The sequence below is a fragment of the Drosophila nasuta genome, chromosome 2R (genome assembly GCF_023558535.2).
Source record: "Drosophila nasuta strain 15112-1781.00 chromosome 2R, ASM2355853v1, whole genome shotgun sequence".
In the NCBI taxonomy this organism is placed as follows: domain Eukaryota; kingdom Metazoa; phylum Arthropoda; class Insecta; order Diptera; family Drosophilidae; genus Drosophila; species Drosophila nasuta.
In genome coordinates this window covers 21,254,843-21,273,743 of record NC_083456.1, presented here as the reverse complement: position 1 = coordinate 21,273,743, position 18,901 = coordinate 21,254,843, and the positions used below count along the sequence as shown (strand labels likewise).

The 18,901-nt window shown below is 40.9% G+C and overlaps 1 protein-coding gene across 2 annotated transcripts in view; it reads right to left on the bottom strand.

Moving 5' to 3' along the window:
- Nucleotides 1-1,437: 1,437 nt before the first annotated feature.
- The window catches only part of LOC132785301 (ABC transporter G family member 20), a 45,891-nt gene continuing 28,427 nt past the window's right edge, over nucleotides 1,438-18,901 (bottom strand). For both annotated transcript variants that reach the window (XM_060791338.1, XM_060791339.1), the window contains 7 exons: nucleotides 14,294-14,453; nucleotides 13,753-14,015; nucleotides 13,517-13,610; nucleotides 7,640-8,067; nucleotides 7,339-7,558; nucleotides 2,607-2,784; nucleotides 1,438-2,543 (listed from right to left, as the gene is read on the bottom strand). In XM_060791338.1, the coding sequence (XP_060647321.1) occupies nucleotides 1,789-2,543; nucleotides 2,607-2,784; nucleotides 7,339-7,558; nucleotides 7,640-8,067; nucleotides 13,517-13,610; nucleotides 13,753-14,015; nucleotides 14,294-14,453 (2,098 nt within the window). In that variant the 3' untranslated portion in view covers nucleotides 1,438-1,788. The remainder of the gene's footprint in view (nucleotides 2,544-2,606; nucleotides 2,785-7,338; nucleotides 7,559-7,639; nucleotides 8,068-13,516; nucleotides 13,611-13,752; nucleotides 14,016-14,293; nucleotides 14,454-18,901) is intronic.

Here is an 18,901-nt window from a genome sequence, read left to right as displayed (position 1 = left end):
GCAATGGGAAACAAAGAACAATTGACAGTCCGACTGCCTGACTGAAGGACTGAATGTCTGAGAAGCTGCGACGGAGTGAGTGTCTGGATGGATGTTATTAAGGCTTCACAGAACACGTGAAATTATGAAGTTGAGAAATTAATTCAGCGGCAAGTCGAAAAGTTTGAACTTTCAATTATGTGGAAAGTGAGCAGCGAGCTGGCAACATGAAAATGAAAACTTCGATGCGAATGCGAATCCAAGTGAAAATGAAAATTGGGAATGGGATGCAAGATGCTACAGCGATGCTCAACTTTCCAATTTATATGCTCGAGTGGTTGCCGTCAGCTACACTCGAGTAATCAATGATGGCATCCAACTTGAATGCCATTTCAAAACGAAATGTGAAAAATAATAGCAAATGATCCCAGGCATCAAGCACTCAGTTGCCAGTTGCCAGTTGCCAGTTGCTCTTGGTTATCGATTGATGACGGATATCTAATTGTAAATACACACGTCTCGAGAGCGCCAAGGGCCGGGCAAAAGGATTCGCCAGCGCCTGGCCTGACTGATTTGCGACAGCAGCTCATTCAGCTGATGGAACGGCTGCCGAAGCTGGCGACGGAGATGGAGTCGAGGGCGGATGTGGAGGCGGTGGCGGTGGCGGAACATGAACATCACATTCAAGTGCAGTGACCATCGTTTCTGTCTCGCTCTGGTCACGGAAACGGACGACATGTGGAGCCAGTTACAAGCAGTGCCTCGCCACACATTGGATTTGACCTACATATGCATACTATATAACACCCAGTTGTTTATGTATGTGTGTGTGACGTTGCCCATTGCTTTTCTAATGGCTGCAACACTCGATCACCGCAGGGCAGCAACATCAGCATCGATGGAAGGCGTCTATGGAGATTGAGAAGGAACAAAAGCTGGCACTTCCCCCTTATCCTTTGCTGGCTTGGCACTTTGTCCGCTTGTTAAGTTGATTTCTTGTGCTAAGCGGATGCTGCACGTGTGGCACGGGCCACGTTACTCACTCAGGCACTTGCTACATGCATTTCCGGTTTAATTGATTTTGCCGCAAAATGTGAAATGTGTCGAAAACGAGCTGCATGACAAGCTCGAATTGAGTTCCCTCTGCTTAGAGCAGAGCAAAGTTGCCCCAATGGTGGTGCCACAAATAATGTACAAGCTGCAAGTGATTCAAGGGGATGGCAAAATTCCACTGATAGAGCAACCTTTGATTGCAGCTACTTCGTAAATAAATATTGGCCAAATCAAACACTGATTGAAAGGAGCAAAAGTGCCTTCATTTGCCACATAATGAAATGAATTGACTGCTGCAATTGCAGTTAACTTTAAGGGTTTGCCAATTCACAAAATGTCAATTCAAAGCTGAATGTAAATGAAAACGAATTTTCATTGGCAGGAAATTAAATTTCTTAAACGATTTTAAAGTTTGTTGAAATTTGTAGATTTATTCATTACATAGTTATACTTATTGTTGCGTTTTATTTGTATTATTCACAAAATACTTGTACATGCGTGTATGTGTATAATTATGTGGACCAGTGTTTATAATGTGTATGATATGAAAACTTAAGCATAAAAAGGCACAACATTTCCATGGAATGAATGTGGCATCCGGAACCTTAAGATAATATTTTATGCATTGCATGGACTAACACACAATCTACAGAGACATACACTCGCTAGCTAGACTTAAGCAAGGACCTAAGGACTACCCTTAAAACCTAGTAAAATCATAGGTACTCATATTAACAGTATAGAGTTAAACATAGTCTAGCCCTTCTTGAATTTCAGCAGCAGAATGGTGAGTACCAGAAAGACAAGCACCCACGATGATATCGATATGAATCCATTGTACACTGTGGGATTGTCCATGCCCCAGCCGCGTTGCAGTATGGAACGCATCGATTCCGTTGGCTTGGTCAATGGCAGGAAGGCGGTGACAAACTGCAGCAGCGGATACATGCCCTCGATGGGCCAAATGATGCCGCACAGCATCACAATGGGCAGGAACGAGCCCATGGCCACATAAGTTGCCGTTCGCTCTGTATCCACGGCACATGAGATGACAAAGCCGAAGCTCATGCCGCACAGACCATTGAGTATGCACAGTGCAACGACTAGCCAAATGTCACCCACCAACGTTAGCTCAAAGAAATAGAAGCTAACAATCAGCACAAACACCGTTTGGCTCAGCATCACCGTGAACTGTGTGACCACCTGTGAGAGCAGTATCTCTGGTCCCGTGATGCCAGCAACCAGACAACGCTCCAACATGCCCTCGTTCCTTTCAATCAACATGGCACCCGAAGTAATGGCCACCGAAAGGAAGAAAATGATTGTGAGAATGACGCCGGGTGCTGCGAAGTCAGTAAAGTTGGGATTGCGATAGCCATAGATGGGTTGCTCTTGCTCAACGGGAATGCGGCCAAGTCGCGGATTCACATCGCATTCCGAAAGCATATTCTCCACAAAAGTTAAGAACGTGTACTGCAGATCACGATAGAGTAGCGTTGATATTTGTTGATCTGTAAAGTTAATAAATTATGAAAGTTAACTATTTACTTTTAAGAAAGTTATTCACTACTTACTGGACCAGTCCATGCGCACATCCAAGTCTGATGCTTCGACAGTAGCATCATCCGCATAGCGACCATCCTCAACACGTTGGACCAGCGAGTCTGTATAATTTGACTGGATGACAAGAGCAGCCCAAGCACGGCCACGACGCACCTCCTCATAGGCTTCTTCATCATCATTAACATAGTTCTGTAGATAAAAGAAAGTAAAATTAATTAAACTAAATGTAAGAAAAAAGAAATGCGTGTTTGAATTAGCTTTAAAAAGTCATTGCAGCTGGTCTATGAAACGATCACGCTTTACTAAGTAAATGTACTCTATTATAATCTGGTTTGTAGAGGGGCGTTGGATGACTTGGCGCCTTTTGTTGTTGCGCAATTAAAAGCGTTGAATTATTGAGCAACGCATGTCCTTTGGGCGCTTCCTTTTCGGGTCTATGCGAGTCTCTTTGTTACAGTCAACTGCTAGTGCTTTTGCTACTGCTGCTGTTGGTACAGTTACAGTAACAGCCGTTGGTAACTGTTACAGCGTCTCGCTTCATTTCCTGTCGCATTGTTTGTTGCATGTTGTGCCTTGTCGAGCGGCACAATAAAAGTAACTCCGCGTAATTAATGTGCGTTCCTTGCGTCAAGCGATAAATTCCGCAAACAACAAACAGAGAAGGCAAACAGCAGCAGCAGCAGCATCAGCATGAGCAAATCCTTAAGGAAGCGCCTCAACACAATATGCATTGCCTACTTTTGTGCGTTGCGCCTTTTGCTGTGCCATTGTTTGCTGTTGTTGTTGTTGCTGTTGTTGTCAACAATATGTTTGTGTTATCTTTTACAATTTCATTGCGTTGATTTTTTCGTTGTTGTTGTTTTTTTTTTCATTTTTGTTTTCGTCGAGCCTCAGTACGTAATACGCAAAAATAAATAATGAAGTGTAAGCTGAAGTGACCAGCCCGCATATCCTTGGGCCTAAGCTAGTCGTAGTAAGTGTTCATACATTGATTAAGTTCGCCAAGCCACAACTTTGGCCCTACAACTTTGGCCCAAAGTTTTCCCAGCCACTTATGTACATACAATAACACACATACGATGGCACAACAACTGCTCGTACATGTATTGGCATTTGTATTTGGGCTAAGCTATAGCAATTTTGTGGCTAACAAGCTTGCGTATAAGCGTGTGCTGTGCGTGTGGAGATATTTAAACCGAAAGGGGATCTGAAACAACAGGCGTGAAATTTACGCAATTGCCGCATTAATGTTTAGACAAATGAAGTCATACACACTTCTGCCTTTGCGGCTACACACACAACACACACTATCGCACACACATGTGAGTGTGGTTAAATGGTTCGACACGTCGATAAGCTCCATTAGATTTAATGGTTAATCGAATTTGTTAGCTGAAAACTTTGCTTACATAATTTCCACAAAATTTAAGCACCAAACCGAAAATCTAACCAAAAACTTGCAAGCTCATTTGTCTTGATAGAAACTTGTCGAAGTTAAACAGAAAACATATATATTTGCATAAATGCGAGATTAGAGAAAATATGTATCAAAGATATTGGTATTATCATGCCATTGACTGCAGAGCATAACATTGATAGACTTCAATGTAGCATACTCATAATCCCCTTCGTAATAATAATAATAATAATTCAATCACATGGCCCATCCTTTGCCACACACATAGTATAGTATAGTAGTATATAACTGAAGCAACAAGAGGCAATCAATTTAGCAGTTCTGACAACTTTTATGCTTTAGTTTAACCTTAAGTTCAACATTGTTTATGACAAACTTGAGCTACAAACTATGCGCAAATGAAGTCAACTTGGACTTGGTAAAGCAGGATAAGAATGGGATGAGATATAAAGGATAGGAACTGAGTCTGGGTTTGTAGCAAGTTGGAAGCTCTACGCAAATGAAGTGGAGACCAACATGGGGCAAAACTTTTCGCTACCTTGGTAATTTCCATTCTCTTTCTCTCTCACTCTCTCTCCTTTATTTGTTTTTTTTTTTTCAGCTCTTCTTTCTAACCACAAGTTTGGCTCATAAAGAAAACCACAACAACTGTGAAAAAACAAGCAAAAAAATGAGGCATTTACTTAAAAGTTAAAGCTTCTCGCTAATCAAGTGCAACAATAAACGCACTGCACTTAGCAGCAGTTCAAAGAAGTTTCCCTCGCTACCCCTTTCCAGCCCCTTCCTGTGGACATTCCCTAGAGCAACGGTGAGCAGTCAAAGCTGCCTAATGAGCAGTGTTGTCACGCCTAATGAACTTTTAATTAAAAGTAAAAAACAACAACAACACTCACAGAGTGGTGGTAAGTCTGCCCGCAATATGTTTTCAATTTTGGGCATAAATTAAAAGCCAACAGTGCCAGGGGAAGCAGAAGATTTCTATTCCCATCCCCATGGCCATCTCAACGGTTATATTCGTAAAAAGGGTCGCCAAACAAAGACCAATTTTTTGTGTATTCTTTTTTTACACTTAGATAAGGGGCCGATAGCAGAATGCCTTTGATCTAGACAAAACCACAAAGCAAAGAGCCTTTAAGTAAAAAAAAAATATATATATATGTATATCTAAAATGTATATACATAAATAGGAATATAATTTGTTGTGCATTTTGCAGCTTTTCTTTTTATGTATTTTTTTCGCTTCTGTTGCCTGCGGTGCGAGAGAACAGTGAACATGCAGGAGCTGTTCTTGTTGCTTTAGTTGCTTTTGGCAGCTATTGAAATGCTGTCAATACACGAAGCGGTTGAAGCGGCCACAAAACAACAACAACAACAACAACAAAACAACCAAAATAACAGCAGCAGCAGCAACAGAAATTCAAATTTCAGCAACTGCCAACATCGCCGCTAGCTGATGGCGCAGTTCCTGCAGAGTAACAGAGGAGGAGGAGGTGGGCAAAGATTCGGGGGCGTGTGTTGGTTTTGTGGTGAAGGTGCAGAGCAGGACATGGGGTTTGTTAGGGCTGCTGGCCACGTGCTGATGGCTCCTTGATATGCTGTTCATTGAGCAAAATTAACTTTTGCCCCACCCCCGCAATTGCAAGGTTGAGGCTACACAATGAAAAGGCCCCACAACCAAAAATAAAAAAAGGAGCAGCAAATTTTTAAGGACTAAAATCAGATGCGTTGCAAAGATACGCGAACTGCGTGTTTAGCACTCTCTTAAAAGGTATCTACACTATATCATTTACCATATAACAGTAAAGTATATATGTTTAATGATATTTTGTGAAATTTCGTGATGAACTTCATTCAAATTATTTATGAATTTTATATTTACTTAAGAGTATTAAGTATTCGCCTCATTGTCAAGGTTCACTTCTTGTTTATATAATGCCTGGTTGTTGGTATTATTCTTTTTTGTTATCTTAGTTAGAATTTACACAAATTAAGAGTGATAAGGAGGTCTTGGTGGGTGACCGAGGCGCTTTTCAATTTTTGAAGCCAAACTTTTTCCTCGGGCTGTCCTTCGCAAATTGCCAGTTGAGGCGTGTGGATTGTTGCTGGCAGCTTTATTGCTACTGTTACTGTTATTGTATTGTTTTAACAGCAACAACAAAAAACTTTATAAAAATAATAATAAAATAAATGAGCGACCAAATTTGTAGAAGCTACCCAAAAAGGTCATGCGCTAAGACTTATTCAAGGGAATTTGCTTAATTTTTATGTCGTAAGGCAGCCTAATTTGAACTTGATTGATTTGCTTCGCCAATAGGTATTTAACTTTTAGTTGGATTCATTCAAGGAAGCACATTCGATTGAAGTAGTCAAAAAGAATCAAGTTGTAATTGATTCTATTTCTCTTTATGAATGAGATGAGAAAATATTAATAAACGAACTGACTCAAAACACTATCATAATAAACTATTTATCAATTATTTGTGGAAAACAAATTGGATTGTTGCTCAGACAGTTTTTACTGTTATTAGAATGCCTAATGCAATATGAATGAAATTTTTGGCCGGAAGCTAAACAGAAACTTGAATGAGAGTGCAAGAGAATGGAGATGGAGCACTTGTGCTCAAATTAGGCAACAAGAGGCTTTGTTTTTGAAGCGTAATTTGCAATAAATTGCCACAAGGGGGCTGTGCTCTTGGTATTGGGCGGCTTTCAACTACTATTTTTGCCCCACAGGCAAGTAAATTTATTGATGATCTCGACCGGGCCGAACTGCCCAGCTGCCATACACGCTGTTGTTGCTGTTGCTGTTGCCAAAGATAAGCAGATGTAATTTGTGTGCGCCAACACCAATGGCAACAGCAACAGCAACAGCAACAGCAATAAGAACAATAACAGCAGCAGCAGCAGCAGCAAAAGACGTTGCCAACTTCGAAGAGAGTGAAGAAGGAACTGGTCTGTTGATTTAGGAGTGCAAAGGAGCTGGTTCAAGGCGAGGGAAATGCCAGGCATTGTGTGCAGTAGATTGAAGAGCATGCACACGTTGGGTGACCAGCTTTACTGTCCACACAAATTGAAATAAATTACACGAATAGCCAGCAGGGTCGAAACATCGTCTCTGTGTTCTTCAATAAGCAACAGCAACAGCAGCAGCAACATGAGGCAAAATCACCATGAGTGGTTATTGTAGTTCTGTCTCTCTCTCTCTCTCTCGCTCAGTACATTTTAAGCAAAAGCCAAATGATACAGTGATGCTGCTTCTATACTTGTATCCCTTGCAGCAACTCCCTCTCGTCTCTTTAGCAAGGTAATTTGCATTGCATACTCACCACAACCATGCTCTTGTTCTTGACCAGCATATCGAGATAACGGCAGCTGAGCATGGTCTGATTGCATCCGGCGTTCACTGGACAGAATTGTTGCATAATCATTTCCTCGGACATCTCGTGATTCGCCACGGCCAATTTGAGGCCAGTCGGATCATGTCCAATCGCATAACAGAACAGTAATATTTGCACCACGGGCAGACCCACAATGAACAGCATTACACTAGAGGGCGAGAGCGAAAAGTAGTCGGGTTAGTTGGCTGATTCGAAGAGTCAGTTAGTTAGTTGTCTCTTCTTTACTCACCCCACATTTCGCATCATCCAGAGAAAGTTTTTCCAGATGAGCGCATGCAAATGATGCGACTGCATCACATGCAGATTATACCAAAAGGATGTGGGTATCTCCTGTATCGGTGGCAACGGTGGTGCCGCTGGTGCTGTCGTGGTTATCGGATCCCGGGCTGCCGATGACATCGATATATTATCACCGAACTCGCCGGAGATTTCGGCCGCATGCTGCTCGTCAGACATGTCCAGGGCCGGATTCGAAATGGCCGGAACTGTGACCTGTTCGACAATCTCCTGGGCAATCGATGAGCGTCGACGTTTGCCCATATTCTGCATGACTGAGAGCTTCAAGAACACATCCTCCAGCGAATCGGCGTTGTACTGTTGTCGCAGATACTCGGGTGACTCCTCGGCAAGCATTTTGCCGCCACGCAGCAATCCAATCTGCAAGGACAATGCATTGAATTCAATTGAATTTGAAGGGAAAAGTGTCGTCAAGTCATTTCAACTTTTGACTTTGTCTAGTTGTTGTCCCTCTTCGACTATTCATGCATTTGCTTTTGGGTGCAAACTTTGTTTTTTATACACTTCCTGTTGTTGTCGTTGAAAAGTTTTATTGACTGTCCACTGGTCACTTGACCACGCCCACCCGTCCAAAGCGTACGCCCCCGGCCCACGGCTCACGCTGCAGCCCAGCTAATCCCCTTGGCCGTTTGTCGAAACGTGCGGAAATTAACTTAATTGATTTCTGTGCCGCACATGACCAGGCATACTGAACAACGCATTAGGCAAGTTCAGGACATTGAATACGGCTGCCTTCACGCTGCCCTGCAAAACTTTACCGCCTTCACCAAAAACTTGACTGACTGGGATGTCTTCACAGTCAAAGCAAACTCTGCTTGTTCATCAATTCCAACACCCTCGATGGCTTCATTAGGCATGCACATGAGTGCCTTCACCTATTGCTCCCTCTTTGCCGCAGCCTTACGACTGCATGTGGCAGCTCTATGCTAACTATGCCTCACACAAAGCACACTCACACACACACACATACAAACTTGTTAGTTACAAAAGTTTTGCTGCTTGATTTGATTTTGTCTTCAGTCTTCAGTTTGGCCCGGAAATCGGTTGTTTCCTCGGGCTTGTCTATTGGCCTTGCCTTTTGTATTTCGTAATTCGTCTATGGAGCAGCCAATTAGCCACCTAATTGAATGCTCAAGTTAGACTAAGCTACTAACTACCCCAGCCACTCATCATTTTTGTCCACTCAATTGCAGTTTTATAGTCCACTTTTGCAAATTGCACATGCCTTAAATAAATTGCTACACCCTGCAGTAGGCTTCAATAAAATTTTGTTATTCTAGTGACAAGTAAAATAAATAGATTTGACAATAAATTTAAAAGCAAAAAAAAGCTGTAAATGTTATCTCATATCTAAGATTTTTCTACTTTCAATTTACAGAAACTGCAGGATGAAAACCATTCAAGAATTGCAGTGCACGCAATAGGAAATTGAAAAATGATATATGAAGGGTGAATGCAACGCCCATATAATACTTTTTTCGTCTTTACAAAGGTTCTGCTCTTGCCTACTTTATTTCATGCAAATAACAAGCATTAAACTCTGAACATACATGATAAATATTTGTAATGGAATATTTTAAGGCGAGTGCAGTTAAAGTGAGCTTAAGCTAAGATTTTTTATTGCATGTTGTTAAAATTTTTAGTAGTTAAAGTCTGATTAGTTTTTTTGTTTTCTTTATTAATAATAAATTAACTGAAGACTCAGTTCGTTGAAGCTCTTATATCAATTTAATCATTTGTTGTGTTTGCTGTGCTCAAGTATCTTTGTGTGTATCTTTAATACCCATTAGTTTGTTTCAATTTAAGCACTTCCTTGCTGTCTAATAGAAACATGTTCACACCCAGATAAAGATACAGTCAGAGCACCCACATCAAAGGTTGACTAGACATTATGACACAACATCAACGCCTGCAATTGCGTCATTATTAGCCTGGTAGTCGACTCCTCTTACAGCTTACCCCGCTCTCTCCCTTCTTCTCTCACTCAATTGCCTGCGTGCAACTGAAACACTAAAACGGTAAACTGGGGGTCAGGCAACCCAAATGGCAACAGAGCCATTTACTTTGCTCTTTGTCCCCGCTGTGTCGCACTCTCGCAGTGTTGTGTTTCAGCTTTTTTTTTTTTTTTTTTTTTTTGCTCTGTGCTTTGTTTTTTTGACAGACATTGCTCCCCAAATTTAATGTCAGCTCTGCATGGCTCATGGGAAATTGTTGGCGGGCACAAAAACGAGGGTATAGCACACGCTGAAATCGCGAATACGCCGTGTAGCCACACTCTGTTGGGAACTTGGAAGTCGCTTTTGGTTTTACCCAGTTGGATGTGCAGCACTTTCTGCTCTAATAAATGAAATCAGGGAGCGTAACATTATTTGATGGATATATTGTTACGACTACTTTTCGCCCACTTTCCCTCTCTCTATATCCCGTCCCGTCTCTAACCATCAGCCCCTCCAGCGACAGCGACACTCTGTGCTGATTTTGGTGCGGCTTCTGTTTCTGTTTCGACTTTTTTCTCTGTCTTGTGTCCTTAATAGTTTATGCTGTCTTTTCTTTGCTGCATTTCCTTTTCGCCGCGTAATTTTCCGCATGTTGCTTTTTAATAGGAAAAAAACCAAAAAAGAATTCTGACGAGTGCTACGTGCAAGAGTAGATAGGAAGGCAAGGCCAAAAATGCTAACGGACAGTTGAATAATTGCTGATGCTGAGAAATTATAAATAAAGTGAAACCTGTCCACTACTTCCAGCAATTCGCTTGCCTCTTAAATTCAACAATAAGCAGAAACATAAAGCCAAAGTCAAGTTGCGACTTACAAAAGTCAAGGTTTAAAATATTGCGTAAATTCAATATTAACATTTGAAATTATCTTTTAAATTATGCGTTGAATTTTAATTTAAATGTATTTGGTCTGGTAATAGCACTTTTCAAATTCCCGTATAAAATTATTGAAGAGATTAAAGCAATGCTTAAAAGAATATTTAAAACGTGAATGATGATTCAAATGATGCTGCAAAAAACCCTCAAAAGCAAATTGATTTATTCTTAATAATAATTATAAGCATTATACACAAAATATTAAAATCAAAGCAGTGTTTAACTTATCAAAATTATAAAATTGATGTGCACGAATTAAATTTATCAGCCATAAATTTTACAAGCAGTCATTAATAAGTTATTTATTATATCGCATAATATCGGCAAGTGCCAGCAGCAATATTTCGTATTTTGTTTAAATCGCTGGCAGTTTTCGAATTTTGTTTACATTAGAAATTATTGCACAAATGCGATTGCGATTGAGAGTAGAGTCCGATGCAATTTGTGATGGTTAAATAAATTCTTAAAATTGTGTCCAACAATAGCTTGGAGCGTTAAAGATGGGCGACAACGAGCCAAATTGAATTGCTCGAGAAGCGTGGAACAAGTGCCAGTTAGGTGTCAATCGAAATATCGCACTCAATCAACACGAACTTCAGCTCGGACTAGTTAAATATACATATGTATGTGTCTGTGTGTTTGTATGTAGCTGTTGTGCTGCCGGCACGCAATTCTGTTGAGTCAACAGAATAAAAAGACACAAAAACAAAAAAGAAAACAAGAAAGCAAAGGAAAAACAGCTAAAACGAAAAAACAAAAAAGTGAGCAATGTCCACTAGGCTGTTGTTGGCCAAGTAGCAAAACGTACGAAAACTGAAGTCCGAGTGACGTGCAGAATTGGCGAAAAATATATCTGTCTGGACTAGGCAACTGGACTAAGCAGAGAACTCAACTCCTGTGAGTATTAGAGAACCTGCGGCAAAACAAAAACGTGGCACGAAAAAGTGACAAAGCTGAAAAAGCAATTTGCTGCCGGTCATAATACAAGTAGTCAACTCAACCGGAGTTTGTTCAACTGTTTGTTGCTCTCCTTGTGTGTGTGTGTCTGTGGGGGAGAAGACAACACAACACGTGTTCAATATGAGCAATTAAACACTGTCACCAAAGTTGCCAAGCAGACAAAAGTCAGTTTGTGTAACCGCTCGTTGTCCTTTTCTCTGTCTTTTTTGAGACCATAAATTTAGTATAACAATTGGCATTAAATTCACATTTCAATGGCTGCCGCGTCGCTGTTAGATTAACTGAACCTTAAAGCCATAGCCCATTGTTTTATAGACTGGGGATCGTTCAGGTTACCAGCACGTTTCGCGTTTCGCAACTCACACTCACACTCTCACAGTCGGAGTCTCCCTTTCTATTGCCGGCAGTGATTTTGTTTATTGGCCATAACTCTTTACCGCAATGACACTGTGAGGGTGTCGTTGTCCTGACAGCCGTTGGCAGGAGCATCATGTAAGACTCTCACCCTTAGGCAGCCTCTTTGTCATCCCCCTCGGAATAAGTCAAACGAACTCAGCAAGCACACTTTGCTGTAAGAGCTAAAGTAAGCTGCTTTACGAAAATTCAATAATATTTTTTTGGAATGCAATTTCCCAAAAAGAAATCCATATCTTAAAGCATAAATAATTCGCAATAAAAAAAAGTTGTATTTTAAGCCATTTATGGGGACAAAAAATCATCTCAACAGTCAGCAGAGTGGATAAGCTAATGCAAAGATTGTCCAACAGCCCCGCTGGACACATTTAAGTTTTGATAAGGACCTAAGCAAATCCCGGATTCGCAATGTTATAAATCGTTTGCCTATCAATCATTTTGATTTGATAGTAGGGTATTCGGTGGTCGTTTTGTTTGCCTACTCGAGGAGAACTCCTGCTACCTCTTTAATGCTTTCTTTTCTGCATCAATCTTTTTATCTTTCATTGTTGTTGCTGCCACCGACTCGTTTTCTCCCAACTTCCGTTTCGAACCTGACCAGCATAAGTGCGTGTCGGTGTGTAGGGATTTGTTTGTTTTACGTGTGCGTGTGAGTGCGAAAGTGTTTATGTATATGTACGTGCAAGTGTATTCGTGTATTCGTGTATGTGTGTGTGCATATCCTGTGCGTGTCGCATGGGTATCTGTCGGTCTATCTATCTATATATCTGTCTATCTAAGTGTCCATTGTGACGGGCATTTGCTTTGTGCGCTTTGTCACGCTTTATTTCTGTATTTTTCATGTTTTTTTTTTCCTTTTTCTTTTTGTTTTTGTTGTGTTTTTGTGTTTTTCATATTTCTGCTGCTCTCACAGTTCATTGTCTGACCCACACATTTGGGGCAGGGGCCGCAAATGACCAAACCCCCAACTCCTCTTGCGCATACAGTTGTTCGCTCTCTTTCGCTCTTGTGCTGATTATTACGCCTCGCATTGCCAACATAAATAAATCTGGAGTAAATTTTGCAATGTGTCTCGCTCGGAAATGCCTCGTAAATCGTGCCATGGCCATGGGTCAACAGAGACAGACAGATGAACAGATGAACAAGCAGAGTCAGTAATATTATAGTTTTTTTTTTCCAAGGAAGAGAGAGAGGACACAGATTTGTTGCAGCTCGCGCAGGATACAAATTTGCCATGCCATCTCCCCCTTCCCATCAGAAGGAAGCACTTAGCGCCGCGTGTTGACAGCGTACACTTGAGCTTGAGCTGATAAGCGCCGTTGCGCCGCAGAGACTTATGGTCGACTCCCTCGACAGCTGAGCTTTCACCTTTCACCGTTTACGAAGGAGAAGCGCATAATATTGTTCATACGCCGCATATTACAAATAGACGTGCAAGCCGTGACTATAAATCAAGCGGGCAAACAATGCGTGGGCGCCAAAAAGCCATTGACACTTGTGTTCCCTGCCGCACACAATTCCCCCCCTCCATTCGTTTCACAAGCAAATTATGTGAGAACTTACCATATGCGCCTGGGCACATTCATCGATGTAATGCGTTGTGATTATCACAGTTGTGTGACCATTTTTCGTGATTTCCACCAGATGATCCCAAATGCTGCAAAAGGCATAAAGAGTTAATCAGCGCGCATTAATTTCGTAATGCTCATGAACTGCAAAAGAGCTTCAGCTTCAGTTTCAGCTTTAAGTTGAAAGCTTTAACTAATGCTCTTTGTTCGTTTTTGGAATTCTATACGCACCTCTGTCGCAGCACCGGATCCACGCCCACCGTCGGCTCATCCAATATGAGAAGCTCGGGCTCGTGTAGCAGTGCCACGGCCAGGCTCATTCTGCGCTGTTGGCCGCCGCTCAAATTCTTGACGAACTTCGAGCCATTTGGCAAATTGAGCAATTTGAGCAGGAATTCGGTGCGATCCTCGATGTCGCCGCGTGACATTGCAGCAATCAGGCCAAAGTAGATTAAAGTTTCGCGCATTGTGAACTCGCCATAAAGTGCTATCTCCTGCAAATAGAATTATGTTAGAGAACTGGGAATGCAAATTGAAATTTCAACTGAGAGCATATTATTTCGCTTTGCTCGAAATTAAAACTTTTATTTAAAACTTTATGTTTTTCTCATGTTTTCTTCCTTTTTTGTTCTTTATTTCAGTTTTTTTTCGGCCTGCATTTATTTAATTTAGTTACGAACAGCAATGCCAACTGTGGCAGAACAATAAAAACCACATGAAAAATTCAACCAGCTGCCGTTGAGCCTTTGAGAGAGAAGAGACGACAACTCACCTGTGGCATGTAGCCAATTCGCGGACCTGGCACACCGGAACCACGTGACCCCGGCCGTCCGCCAAGCACCCAAATTTCGCCCGAATTGAGACGCCGTCGTCCAACGATGCAGCTGAGCAGCGTTGTCTTGCCACAGCCCGAGGCACCAAGGAGACCGTAACTGCAGCACAGAGAAAGAGAGGAAAAGAGAGCGGTGAGTTGGTTGAACTTAAGACCAAGGCTTATATAATAAAATGCATATAGATAAGGCCACATATACACAGACAGACAGTCATGTGAGTACTCCACAGGAGCGGTTCAGACCAAGAATTGGGCCCAACATATTCATATTTTACTTTATTCATTTCTAAAGTTGTATGGATAATTAAAGTTTGTTTAGTGTTGTGAGTTCACTGCCGAATTTATTTTAAAATTCCCATTGAGCATGCACTTGCTTTCACTTTAAGTGCGCCAGTAGCTTATGTAAATAATTAAGCATGGCAATGAAATTGTGTGTGAGATATATTCGCAGTAATTACTTATGAATGTTCTTGCTATGTGCAAGTCCTTAGGCAAAAGGCATCTCATTGAGATGCTCTTAAAGCGCATTTGGTAATTGCCAGATTGCCAGGCAGTGTCCAGTGGATGCACTTGATGCCACAGCCGGCCAAAGCTGCGGCACTGCAACTGTGCAACTTGAGTCGCATATAAAGCGAAGCGTTCTGTGGCAAGCCAGACATTCGGACAGGCTGCCAGGGCATGCCACAGCATCGCAGGTAGTCAGGCAGCCAGGCAGACAAATATTTTAAGCACTTGCATGCAAGACACACACACACATACATAGGCACATGGGTTATATAGGGAAGCTCTATGAAAAGCATCAGGTGAAAAATCAACTGTGAATAGTTTCGGAAAAATATTCAGGTGCAAAAAGTTTCATTGCAGCGAAGCGGTGCACACTTCTCGCATCGCATCGCAGCATGTCCTTGCCGTTGTCCTGCCAGCTATGTGCGCCGCTTATCTCGCGTGTATGTGTGAGTGAGTGGAGGAGCTGTTGCAAAATATATTTAGGGAATGTTTAGCACAGCTTAGCGCGCTGCAATCCACAAGCCCCTCACTTACAGCCAAGCCCCACTTCAACTATCTAACCCAGCGCGCATCTCCTCCCACTTGGATCCTCTCGAACAGTCCAACGCCTTCATTTCACTATATGCGCAGCGCGCAAGTTTAGAAAATTGTTTGCTCTGCAGTTGGGATTGGGTACACGATGGTATGTGTGTGTGCTAGGGATGTGCATGTGTGTGCTTAGCCATGAATAACATGCAGGTCAAAGTGACTCCGCAGTGTGCACATGAAAAAGCCACACTTGAATAAGCCAAACTGAGCGCCAAAGGGATAAATAAGAGCGCAACTCTTTCGCTGGCCAGCTTCAGGCTAAAAACCGAAAACAACAACAACAGTAGCAACAGTAAGAGCAGCAGCAACGTTAACACGAACAACAGCATCAGGTAAAACAATAAGCACAGATATGATTAAAGTGTGAAAATTTAAGAGCTAAGAGAAGTGCGTAAATAAAGTTGGAAAACACTTTTTGCTGCCATAAAGCGTTTTCCAACTCTCAAGCAAATGGCTGGAAATTTGAGTAGGGATGAAAATCTAGCAGTTTCTTTGAGCTAACTAGTAGCGAGTAGATAGTTGGAGCTATAGAAATAGAAGGGAATATTATAGCGAGAGCTAAATTAATAAAATGCAGTGCTACGAAATGAATGTAATGGGAGAAGCCATTAATAGAAAGTTATAAAAACAAAAATGTTTTCAGAGTCTCAAATTAACATTTAAAAAAGTTCAATGCTCTACAATTTGTCAATATTTTGTTTCCAATTAAATTAATATAATTGTTGTGATTGATAATCGAGATAAGAGTGTAAAGATTAGAAGATACGAAGAGTTTTTTACAGATAAGTTTGCGTAATTCAAATGCAGTGCTTTGTTATAAAAGTAATAATCTCTATTTTATCTTAATATATTTCCTTTTCAATATTTCATATTTCTATTTTTCTCTTCATTAGATTTACATAGTAGTTGAGATTTCTATTTAAGATAAGAGTGTAGATATTGGGAAATGGATAGAGCTAATCACAAAAAATTGTATGCAAAGACAATGCTTTGATATTAAAATAAGAAAAATATGGAGTAATCTAAATTTAATAGTTACAACTTTTCAATATTTCATAATTTTTCAATTACATTTGCACTCTTATTAAATTTCCATAATTGTTCGCATTGAAAAACTTATCTTTATTTCCGTGTTCCTGTGCTAAATTGTGTTACCTGCTGGCTTACAACATTAGACATGCAACCGCATATTGCCACACACAGCTTTTGTATAAATTTACTTTGTGAAAAGAAAAACAAATGCATGAATGGCACTGCAGCAAAAAACACATTGTGAAGTCACAAATTACCCACAATTTAGTTCGGGGCCTGTGCATAATTTAGCCCAAACGTTGTCGCCCTTTTGCCGCTAACGAACGGTAAATAACAAACAATGCAACATCAAATGGCGAACGAGCGACCAAGTTGATTTTTTCATCCATTAACCTTTTTTGTGCTAAGCTTGATGCATTCTTTGAGCACTTGGCCAACTTATTTTTGCCGCAGTGATTGATGATGTTGTACAGCTGAATTAGTTTGTGGCATGCCACCATCCGTTGCCTCAATGTTGCAGCTGCAGTCAAAGTTGCAACTGAAATGTCCACTAATTAAATGTGATTTACTGTGCGACATTTGTCATTAAGTGTGCATCCATCGGATTTTCAATTATTCTTTTCTTCAGCTTATCTCTTTCGTGGTTTGCTTCGTTCTCTGTCAGTCTGTTAGTCAGAGGTCAAAAGTGTCAGAGAATAATTAAATTTAATTTTTGCTTATTTTTCTGCCATTTTTCATCGACTGCAACATGCGCCCAGGAAAAAGAAAATACAACAACTTTGCAAGTGAATTCAACAAATTGATGTTGTTGTTGCTTCTCGCTGTGTTTTGCTGCCTGTTGTTGATGTTGTTTGTTATTGCTAAGCAGCAGCACATCGCAGGCAATTACAGGCGCGGTAATGCGTATTTAATTAACAAGCTTACTTTGTAGTTTTCCATGGAAAATTAAGAGCATTCCTGGCAATAACGACCAGCTCGAAGTCTGAATGACTTACTGACTCCCCAAGTAGTTAGCTGTCTAATTAAACGATAAACTTTTGTTATAGACAAGAGCTCGAGTCCCGACAGTGCCGTCAGACGCTCAGGCTCACACAACTCACACAGCTAGCAACTCATTGCTCACTCAGCATCCATTACGAGTCGCCGAGTGTTCCAGAGAAGTGACTCAAGAATGCAAAAGTCAAAGTGCTGAGGATTAAAGTTTAGCATACTGAATGCTTGAGGCTAGGCTGAGTTCTGCACATTGTTGCATAAGTCAATAAGTAAATGACAGAAGTATTGCATGATTTATGATACAAATGTGCATTCAATATTTTTGCAGTCAGGCAGCAGATGTTGTTTTATACGACCTCATGACTTGTCCGTCAAAACAATTGCTCCACATGGCGTAGTCTTCATATTTTTTCAATTAGACACAGAACAACGCACGCATTACGCATACGCAATGTGAGCACAGAGGACAATGAAACACATAAAACTCAGCTGGCGACGTTACTCCCACTACGTATGCTAATAATTAAATTCTGACCCACACAAAAGCAAAACAAAGCATAATAGAGACAGAGAGAAGAGAGCGAGAGAAAAGTTATGAAGTATGACTGGCAGTGCAGTTATAGTTAAAGTTCTACTTACAGTTGTAGTACGTGCCGGACCATATAATATACACACAACACTTTTGACCCAACTTGAGCCATAACAATGACTAGGATTTTGGTTTTTCACACAGCAGAGCAGACGAAGCAGGCTGGCCAAACAGTTGCCATAGCATCAGCAAGCAGCATCTGTCTGATTTCATTTTGCAGCTTTTACTTATAAATTATTTAAACAATTTCATCTGAGGCAAAAAAATGCTCACTTATCATTTGTAAGTTTTGCTGTATTGTTGTTGGCCTGCAGTCAGCGTATTTCACTTGCGGTCAGTTAAACTGCAAAACGAAGCGTTATCTCTGTAGTGTTGAATACTGAATGCTCTATATTAATCGTCTTTATATAATCAAGCTTACACAAAAATCCTTTAAATGATAAAGAGCCAAACTATATCTAGCCAAAAGCAGACTCTATCCGTTTATTATAAAGTTCTAATCTATGGCAGAGAGTATAACCAGTCATATACTCATACATAACATACATAACAAATATGTTCATTTCACTGACAGTTTGTATATTTGTTCGTGCATCTGTCCAACTCTCATTCTGTCTGTTTGTTTTTCTAACTGTCGTTCTGTCGTTCCGGAGGATATCAGTATCAGTGGCATGCAAAGTGCATGTGTATCGTTATTTGCCATAATTTAAACAATTTTGTTGGCACACACACGTTCAGTGCAGTTCGGTTCAGTTCAGTTCAGTTCAGGCTGCTTTTGTTTCACTCAAGAGTTCAGTTGTGCATTGTTTTGACAGTGCACTGAAATATTTAAATGCTTG